This window comes from Halyomorpha halys, unplaced genomic scaffold (assembly GCF_000696795.3).
Source record: "Halyomorpha halys isolate HHAL.00 unplaced genomic scaffold, Hhal_1.1 Scaffold31.1, whole genome shotgun sequence".
Taxonomy (NCBI): domain Eukaryota; kingdom Metazoa; phylum Arthropoda; class Insecta; order Hemiptera; family Pentatomidae; genus Halyomorpha; species Halyomorpha halys.
The window spans coordinates 1,186,862-1,197,180 of record NW_027107458.1 but is presented as its reverse complement, the minus strand read 5'-3'; the positions used below and the strand labels follow the sequence as shown (position 1 = coordinate 1,197,180).

Below are 10,319 nucleotides of genomic sequence, written 5' to 3'. Positions count from 1 at the left end.
CCTCTTTTATTAAGAAGCATTATTCTTATCTATTTATTTTATTATTATTTTTTTCTTTTAATAAGAACATTTTATATGGTTAGGAGTGTTATTTGTATGACTATACCCCCTCATAATCAACTACTAAAAAATATATATAATATAAGCTATATCAACCATGTAAGGCCCACCAGGCCAATCTGGTATAAAAATAGAAAAATTTTTTTTTTAAAAAATACCAACAATACATAATTTTCTAAATTTGTTATTTATTACATTTAAAAATTATATCAATGCTGATTGAAACATCAATAAGATGTTATTAAAAAGTTTCAAACAATTTTAATTTTTAATTTGTAGGCCTTCAGATCAAAATTTAAAAAAGAATTTTCCTATTGTACATCGAATTGGATATTTTAATAATCTTAGTGTTAAGATATTAAACCGTAAAATAAAAATCAAAGAGTAATTTAAAAAAATACTTTTGCAACATGTAATCATCAGTGTAAATAAAATACCTGAGGTAAAACAAAATTCAAAATTATAATATTAAATATTATTAAAATATAAATATGTTTGTAATTAAGAATTTTCCATTTCAAATAATAATTCAAAGATATCTATTGAGATACATTTATTGAAATGTAACATTGGATCTGGACGGTATTGATCAGATACCCCCACCACACTCCCTGACATTCCCCCACCCTTGTTCCCTAGGATCCAGGGCTCAGTAAGGGGAATGTGCACCTTATGACAGGATGACATCAATTCTCATCGATGTGGTCTACACCAAAGTAAAAGGCGGTTTCAAACTCAACCTCAAGATGTCACTCAGAAAGAAGAAGAAACATTCCAATAAAGAAAAACCGAACGAAACCGTTAAATAACCATCTTGTAAAGGCTAAAAAAAAAACAAAAAACAATATGTCATCCCGTAGTTTCAGTTTATACAAAGTCAGAGTAAGCTCGTTTGCGAAGTTTTTGAGTTTTGTTGTGTTTACACTACTCTATGTGTATTTTACTTATAATGCCATGCCGGAAAAGAAAACAGCAGTCGTCAGAAACAAAAATATAACCTGGAAAATAGTTAAGTATATATGTGATATAATAAATATATACCTGTGAGATATATATATTCAATTTCAAACATGTCAGCATTTAAAGATTTTAGTAATTAATTGATATACAAGAAATTAACTGCTGGATAAAATTTTAAACATTAAAAAAAAAAATGAATAAAAATTTTATGAAAATCATTTTGCTGTTTCCAGCAGGTAAGCTTGTAAAAAAATATATGCATGATATTGGTTTTAAAAATTATTTAATACTTCCAAAGCGGGATTAGTGAAAAGTAATCAACCTAGAAACTAGAAACACAATTAAAAGTTTAGTAAATGTCAGAGTTCAAAACCTCATTCTAAAAGAAATTTAAAATGTCAAGTATGTGTCAAAGTTTATTCGTTAGCAACATTATTATGAATTAAAGATAAAAGCACTTAAAAAGATAAGTGTATATGTAGTTCCACAAATATATATATATTTTTTATTTATTAACATACTTATTGACTAAAAAGTGATTTCTGTTCCCATGTACATGAAAGTAATTTTTAAGGATCAAAGAACTAGAATATTTTTCTCATTTTCTTCTATTCTACTCTCAGTAAGTAATTAAATATACAAGAAAAATTAATTCAAACATTCAAATTACGACTTTGTTAATGTGTCAATAAAACATATAAATTATAGTGTTTTGCTATTTATTTAACCAATGTTTGGGCCTGAAATATATATATCAACCAGTAATACAATAAACAATATGAAGATAAAGATATTATTAAATTTATTTTAAGTTATTTAATTAATTAATGCTAAATTATTAAAGAATGGAAACTTAAATTATGTTAAATTTGAAAATCCATAAATGCTTTCACATATTAAACAAAATATTACACAGCAAACCAACAGTGATTTCAGGATTTTTATTTGGAAGTTGGAACTTATCAATTAACCAGTAACTAAATTCTTGTTTTGTTTTTTAAATTTCCGAAAAAAAAAAAAAATTAAGTTTCACAAATGAACTCCCAACTTTCTAGCGCTGACATTTATTTCAAACGTTCTATGCTATTCTCAGTCACATATTGAATTTTTTGTTTACTATTACTAATTCACAATTTATGAGGCGGGGTTAAACAATAATTTGATTCTTGTTTTGTTGTAAAGACAACTCCAACGACCCAGGTTCAAATCAGACTGTGGCAAACAATTATTTTCTATTTCACTGTAACCGCAAGCCAGCTCTGTCTGCTCAGAAGCTACAGTGAAGTCTCAGATATATACGAATATGAGAGGGTACCAAAAATTCTTCGTGTAAGTGAATACGCAGTACATATTATGTATGTATATTTTTTCTCTTAATTAGTAGGTACATATACGTATGTTGTATACAGTTGAAAGAAAAACAAAGTAAAGTGAAAAAAAATTATTTATTGTATAAAAATTTAATTGATCTTTAATCCGAATTTTTTTAATTTTTGACAAAAAAATTGTGTTGTTTGTTTCATGTTGCTTTTGGCTGAATAAATCATTCTTTCGCATTCTGTTAAGGTGTTAGATTCCTTCTCGCTAATTTCTTTCGCATATATAAAACGTTTTACATCTTCAAATGCTTCAAGAGCTTCTGCAAAAATGGAAGAGGCAAAGGATCTTCGTTGCTTGAATCGGAATCATCCGAGCTTATTATTATACATTAGGGAATAGAATATAAACATAAAGAGTCATTGGGACCGGATGTTATTCGCGGAAAAAAGTTGTTTACTGTTTCGTTTTTCACGGTATTTTTCGTCCTTTGTCTTGCCACGGAAGAAAAAAAAATTCGTAGAACTGAATAAAATTTACTAATATGTACATAAAGCGGGTCCAAACTTTCCTTCGTATAACTCAATGTTTCGTATAAATGGATAATAACATACACATAATTCAGGGGTTTTTGCATGGGATTGAGAAATTCTTCGCATAACTGAATGTTTCGTGTAAGTGAGTTTCGTATAAGTGAGACTTCACTGTATTCCCAATGATTTATCATCCTTGTAATTATGGAAACATCATCAAACTTCAGAATACAGGATAAATTTTAATGAGTATACAGGTTTGTTTTGTAATAACAAGTATTATTTTCAGAAGAATTTTATATCAATCGTCACCCATATATAATTGAAATAAATACTATGTTTGCCTAGATAAAGGGCTTCGAGACAAGAGGTATAGACCTGTATGCGATGGAGGAAGAGATGGCATCAAGGCGGGAACTCTTGTCCAGTACGTGCCAGAAGTTCCGAATACAGAACCAGAACCCGAAGGTTTGGGAGTATATCATAGATGCGCACCACTCTCTTGTTTGGTGCAAAGTTCACAAAGCAGCAAGCGACACCTGGGTCCATTATTTCAACATTCTAGGTTTTATTTCTTTAATGTTTTCATTTAAATGTAATAATGTGTTTTTATGTAAAACTAACATTAAATAATTTAAGTAGAGAACAATCTTTGTAAATCAAAAATTTCCTCACAATTAGTATTTTTTAAAGAAAAAAAAAAACTACAAACTTCCTTAACGTAATCCTTTTAGTGGCGGATGCCGATATAATGGCACTGGCGATAAGTGCCAGCGCCGATATATATCGACCCACAATTAGTAACGCTTTACTATTTTCGTTGCAAGAGAAATCTATCTCAAAATAAGTTTATAATATGTTATAAATGATCTGATTTTATTACGAGATAATTTTTCAATAAAAACATAAAAAATATTGTTTCGGAAGAGATATCGGAAGGAATAGATCCATATAGCACTAACCATGTGCCTTTGAGTTTTTCTTTATTGGAAATGCAAACTATATACTTAGTAATAAATGGTCTATATAAACTTATGATGAAGAGATGACTTTTTGTATGTGGAAATAAGTTTTGTAGGAGAGAACTCAACTTTTATTTTCATTATGATCCTTTATACCTTTGTTATTTATATAATTTTCAATGAATATAGAAAAATTAGTGTCATTATTTTATTCTCTATTTCGCCCCTAAGACACTGCTTTTTGAATTATGAAAATATTTGGTTTTTAAAAGCCTTTATCGAAGCCCAAGTAAAATCGTGAAATTTGGCCGATCACATCCACATCCGCTTAAGCATCTATTTTTTGCCTAAAATATTCACTGAGGTATAGACATATATACCTTCAAGTTAGATGCACAGGCGAACAAAATCTATAGGGTAAGTTCAATTGACTGGTTAGCATTTGGTTTTTAAATATTAAGACTTGGAAGCTGAAAACCGTCTTAAAATTGGTATCAAGCTAAACCATCAGCTTACAACTGGCACCAATTTTGAAACAGTTGTTGGCACTAAACCCTTAATATTTAAAACAAAGGTTAACAGTCAATAATTGGTGCGCTTATCCTACTTCATACTGTTTTATTCTTAAATGATACTAATTGAAAAAAGAGCTATTGCATTGAATAATTTTTATCTAAGTTAATTTATGTAATCTATACTGATATACAAAGCTGAGAAATTTGTTGAAATTTGAAAAAAAAAGTTGAGTTAAACACGCTCATTCAGGAACTATCAGAGAGATGTGAAAAATTCTCATTGCGTTATATAGACCATTTATTGAGGAAGGCTTTAGTGTTTATATGTTATGATCCATAGGAATGGAACAGAGACCACAGAAATCAATCAATCAAAGGAAAACGATAGGCAGTTTGGGATACCTTACCATTAAGTCATAATTTAAAGTCACTATAAATAAAGTGCAGAGATAAACATTTAAGCATATTAGAATCAACTTAAGAGAAGACTGTTTCTCTCACAGATAACTATACCTTTCCATATAGGCAAAGAACATTGGAATTTTAGTTGGAATGAGTTTGTTTCTTAGCTTGATAGACAATCCTTTTATTTTGCGATGATATGTCAAAATAAATTTTGACAATCCTTTTATTTTTTGAGAGAGCACGGTAGCACTGTGGTAAGGCTCAATGCTAATACCAAGGACCCGGGTTTGAATCTGGCTGGACAGATAATTATTTTCTGTTACATTGCAGCCATGAGTCAACTCTGTTGTGGCCCTCCTGAGGCCCACCAAACCTCATTAAGTGGGGGAAAATATGGCAAATGAGGGTGATCTTGAAAAACTCACCTCCTTGTATAACGTTCTAAAAACTGTGTTTCCTAACAAAGTACTGAGCCCATGACCTTTCATGGATTGTATTCACAACCTAAAATTTATAACATCAGAAATTATAATGTAAGAACTACAAGATTAGATATAAAAAAAATTCTGATTGGAAGTTTATTAGTTGATAAAATAAAAAAAACAACTACTAATTAAAAAATTACAGGTGGCTACAATGAAGGATTCCTACGGAAGAGCAAGAAGAGCCCAATGACACTGTTAAGAGCAAAGTTTCCCACTCCGACTCTCTTTCAGCTCCAATCAGCACTTCGAAATTCGTTGTCGTTTATCATAGTACGAGATCCACTTGAGAGGTTGCTTTCAACATATCTCAGCCTCATCGAACCGAAGAATGAAAAATATTACAGCAAACTGAAGAGAAGGATAAAGAACATGCCTTTTGCAGAGAGTGGAACTAACACACCCCCAACTTTTATGGAGTTTGTTAAATACGTACTTGATAATAAGGAAGACGAGTATTGGGGAACGACAAATCAATTCTGTACACCCTGCATGATCAATTTCACAGTAATTGTGAAGGTAAGTAAAAGTACAAAAAAGAAAAAAAAAAGTTTGAATTTAAGTAATTCAGAATGAGAAATAAAAGTAGTTAGCTGCCAATAACTCCTATCTGAAAATGAAGTATCTAAACAAGACAGAAAAATATAAATATAAATCAAATGTAACATATTTTAAAAAAAACTTCTTCTTACTGGATTTAATACTATAATATATTTTCATATAAGAGTTATTATCAGCTCGCCATTGATATATTTAAATTAATTAAAGAACTTTGGAAAAAATAGTAAATACTTTACAAACTAATTATATTCATTTATAGACAATTATTTAATTAATATATAGTGGAAGTGGGTAGCTCAGTGGTAAGGCAATGGACTACTAAAATCCTACTAAAAATAAAAATACTACTAAAATCCAAGAAAAATTAATCAAACATTCTTTTCTTATCTTCAGGATTTTAATCCTGAAATAGGTACTTTAAAAATAATAGGTACTTTAGTACCTATTTTTTAGTTTTCTTGTTAATTACATCCATATGATTATATTTTGTCATATTTATAATTTATCCTAATTTTACATGGAAAATTATCCTACTTAAACTGTCTGTACAATCACTTTTCCCTTCTGGAAAGTATCCCGAAATGAGGAATAAAAACAAATATGAAGAAATAATTCCATTATTATTGTATATATTAAATATTTTAATAGTAGATAAAATTTAAATGATTTACTCATCACTTTAATAAACAAATAATAAATTAAATTGTTTCATAAAAAATTTCAAAGATGAAATGCATTCAGAAAAAAAAAACTCGGATTAGATTGTATACAAATTTTTACACTGAAAACTTTACCACCTTTAGTGTCCATTACTCTCCTACCTCTAAAATATCAATCAGTATTATCGTTCATGCATAATTCGAATCCATAGTTAATGAAGATCAAGCCAATATTTAACTGCATTCAGCTTAGTTATTTTTTATCTGAGGCTGTTTTTAGTCAAGGTAGTTGGAGCGCCAACATTAACTGCTTCGTGACTGCAGCAGCACTGGCTTGAATTTGGCCAACTTTAATTTCTGTGGTAGTCGCTGCAAAATGAAAACTTGACCCTCCCCCCCACTACTATGGTTAGAATAGTGTGGTACCCAGTAGATAACCCTTCCAGGTAGGGATGAAAAAAAAGTTTATTTTTTCTGCATCTCATATAAAATGCTAAGATAATGCTTACTATAGCAATGATGGATGTAAATTCAACCTGTCTAACCTAAACACAGTTTCTTCCTATTTTACAGCTGGAAACACTGCTGGATGATCAGGAGTACATACTCAAAAGGGCTGGTCTCGAAGACATACTAAATCCGACCAAAGTAAGGATCCACTACTTAGTCCATGAGAAAGGTAGAACGAGGAACCTCTTGCCTCATTATTATCAACAGCTCAACTTTGATTTGCTCTACGATTTGGCCAACATGTATCAAGTTGATTACGACATGTTCGGATACAACATAACAAAATATTTTATGTATCTCACACTAGAATGAATTAAATAAACAATTCCAAACAAGTAATACCAATTGAGAATTTTGATAAATGAATCAATTAATTTCCATATTATTAATAATCTCGAAATCATGCTACCTTCCCCTAAAACCCCATCAATTTTAGAAAACTAGACATTCCTTTCCTCAAAACAATCATAACCATGAAAATAGTTTAGCATGTCATATTCTCTCATTGTTAGGTGTATGGTTCATAAAATGAAAACCTCAATGATAAATTGGACCATATTACCACAATCATAAATTAATTGAATGGCTGAAACTATCTGTAAGTTAAATGGTTCGAATAATTAAGTGATATCCTACTGCTGGGATGTTTTGAAATTATTTGAACCCAAAGTATTCTCTAATTTTAATTACTTTAATATTAAATTATGTGTAAGTCCATGATAATATTAGGATTAAAATAAGTTTCTGCTGTTTGACCAAAGAGGGGGTCATAAAGGGGCCTCTACATGTTGGCCAAGCCTGGGAGAACTCATGCGTGAGCATGGGAATGGGTGGCTTGTACGAGTTGGCCTAAGCTCGTTGCCGATCCGTCGAGAGTCGGTTTTTTGGACACAGATCAAAGGGGTTCGTGAGAGCGCTTATGTAGCATCTCCACCAATGTTCTTTGTCTAGTTCCAACTGAGAGCTGTTAGGAGGTTAAAGGTGTTTGTTGGTACTTTTTATAATAAGTTCTATATTTATTCTTATTTAATTTCCTTTCATTTTTTTTTTTTTTGTAATAAAAATAATATAATCCCAGTGCAATAGCTGAAACCACTTGTATGTCCGCCATGCTAGGATTCCTTATTCCTCTCTGAATAACACTGACATGTGGATGGACAGCTCTTTGTTTACCGAGCATTTGTACAAGCCTTGAGGCGAGCGGCCAACATGTGGTTTTGCTGAAAAAGTCGGACATAAAAGGTAATATACGTCTGATCATCAGGTAATATAATTTTGAAGTATTAGTGACTCTATATCAGCATCGCATCATTGTTTTCTTGCAAAAATGTCAAGATTTGTGCCAAATAAGTGTCATTTGTAAGAACTTTTAATTTGAAGAAATCTGCACCTGAGGCACATTGAGTGCTTGTATAAGGATATGGTGAGACTACTTGAAGTACCCTAAAGCTGCAAAAATATGGGAAAAACAGGGGCTGGTGACGGGTAACACTTTTAATCAAAGCTAATGTACTGTTCTTTCACAATAAATTCCAAGTTCTTGATAGAAAAAGAGGGAAACCTATCTGTACCCCCTAATGTTTAATTGAATATAAATTATCAATACTTGAAAAAATAATTTAATTTAAAAAAAATACTGGAAGATTGCTGAATGACCGTGCGTATCAATCAATGGTATTTGGTCCGGGTGTGCAGTCAAATAAAACTCAAATAGTAAATTGGTGTACTATTTTTAATTGAGCCAATTTTTTGCCCCATGTTGCAGGGCTTCGTCACAGCTAAAAAAGATACAAACACTTGACATAAGTACAAAAACAAATTAGTGGAAAATAACAAGGGTATACAATGAAACGTAAAATTTAATAAGAAAAAGTAAAGGTTATAAACAATTATAAATGTTTATAATTTTAATGATTGGAGAAGTTTGTCGGGGAGTGTGGTCAGCAAAGAACAACATAAATAAACAAAACCATATTTATTTATTTTAATTATTAAATATGGTTTTGTTTATTTATGTTGTTCTTTGCTGACCACACCCACACAAGACAGTCTTACCAATTTGATGTCTATAGGCAGTGCCGGTTCGAATCTGGCCTGGGACGTTGACTTTTTTCATTGAATGGCGGTCCCACAAAATGAAGAACTTTGACCTCCAACCATGGTTAGGCAGTATAGGACTCCAATGGGAGTCTTGGGCGAAAAAAAAACATAAAAAGTAAAGGTTATAAATGGTTACTATAACCATTTTCATTTATTGTTTATAACCTTTACTTTTTTTTTTTATTAAATTTTACGTTTCAATGCATACCCTTGTTATTTTCTACTAATTTTTTTTTTTTTTTGTACTTTGTGTTTGTATCCTTTTTAGCCCTGACGAAGCCCTGTAACATGCGGCGAAACATTGGCTCAAATACCATTGATTAAAAAGAAATATATTTCGTCCCTTAGGAGAAATATAGTTATTTCGGCAGCAATATTTTTTTTTTTTTTATTAGATAATTTTTTATCATTATTTCTACTAACGCACTATAAAATCAACATAAGAGTTATTATGAGGAGAATTGGAGGGGAGAAGGGGGGAAGGCTCAGTGAAGAACACAAATAAGGAAAAAGCTTATTTATTAGCGCCAATGTTTCGGCCACAATTTCAGGCCTTCATCAGGGCTAAAAACAACAAACAAGATGACAATTCCTCTTATTCAGTATGGTTGTTATCTTCTTTCCGGCACTAATAAATAAGTTTTTGCTTATTTCTGGTCTTCACTGACCGCATACCCAACCAACTTTTCTTCAAAAATATTATCGACTGTCAACAATATACTTATCATTATAAAAGTTATTAATTTAAACAAAATATAGAAAATAACTTACTTGATAACACTGTCAGCAGAAATATATAATCAGAAAATGTTATTAACCCCGAGCTGCCAAGTTTGTAGAATATGCTATCTTCATCTAAGGCAAGTTCTAATTTCATATGTACATTCTGGAAAAAAAAAATAATAATAATTACCTTAGTGCAGTAGTTAATATAAAAATTGTATTAAAATTAAAATTTAAAATAATTATGAAAAAAAAATTATAGTATAAATGGCAGAAATTCAGATTCAGTAGATAATAAAGAAATAAATAAAAATAAAAAAACTGACTGAAATAGGCTGGCCATCAACAAAACATGCCATTATCAACAAAACATCAACTTATTTGATGAAAATTATTTCATACTTGTTACATGAATTACATTTCGTAAACAATTTTTTTAAAACTTATTTTTAAATCATCAAATAGAGATGATAATTACTGAATAAGTCTTTCTTCTGAGATATTCAATTAAACAAATTATAAAATAATAAAA

At 30.4% G+C, this 10,319-nt stretch overlaps 2 protein-coding genes across 5 annotated transcripts in view; one reads left to right on the top strand and one right to left on the bottom strand.

Annotated features, from left to right (window-relative positions):
- LOC106685167 (carbohydrate sulfotransferase 11) overlaps positions 1-7,303 on the top strand; it is a 20,484-nt gene extending 13,181 nt beyond the window's left edge. Inside the window, exons 1-4 of one of the 3 annotated variants that reach the window (XM_014427718.3) lie at positions 702-1,068; positions 3,219-3,435; positions 5,380-5,753; positions 7,028-7,303. In XM_014427718.3, coding sequence (XP_014283204.1) covers positions 907-1,068; positions 3,219-3,435; positions 5,380-5,753; positions 7,028-7,276 — 1,002 coding nt within the window. In that variant the 5' untranslated portion in view covers positions 702-906 and the 3' untranslated portion in view covers positions 7,277-7,303. Of the gene's footprint in view, positions 1-701; positions 1,069-3,218; positions 3,436-5,379; positions 5,754-7,009 lie in introns of those variants that run through there. The other 2 variants (XM_067045757.1, XM_067045758.1) reach the window with 2 other exon arrangements.
- LOC106685146 (calcium uptake protein 1 homolog, mitochondrial) overlaps positions 1-10,319 on the bottom strand; it is a 32,634-nt gene that overhangs the window by 8,080 nt on the left and 14,235 nt on the right. For both annotated transcript variants that reach the window (XM_014427706.3, XM_014427698.3), the window contains exon 6: positions 9,836-9,950. In XM_014427706.3, coding sequence (XP_014283192.1) covers positions 9,836-9,950 — 115 coding nt within the window. The remainder of the gene's footprint in view (positions 1-9,835; positions 9,951-10,319) is intronic.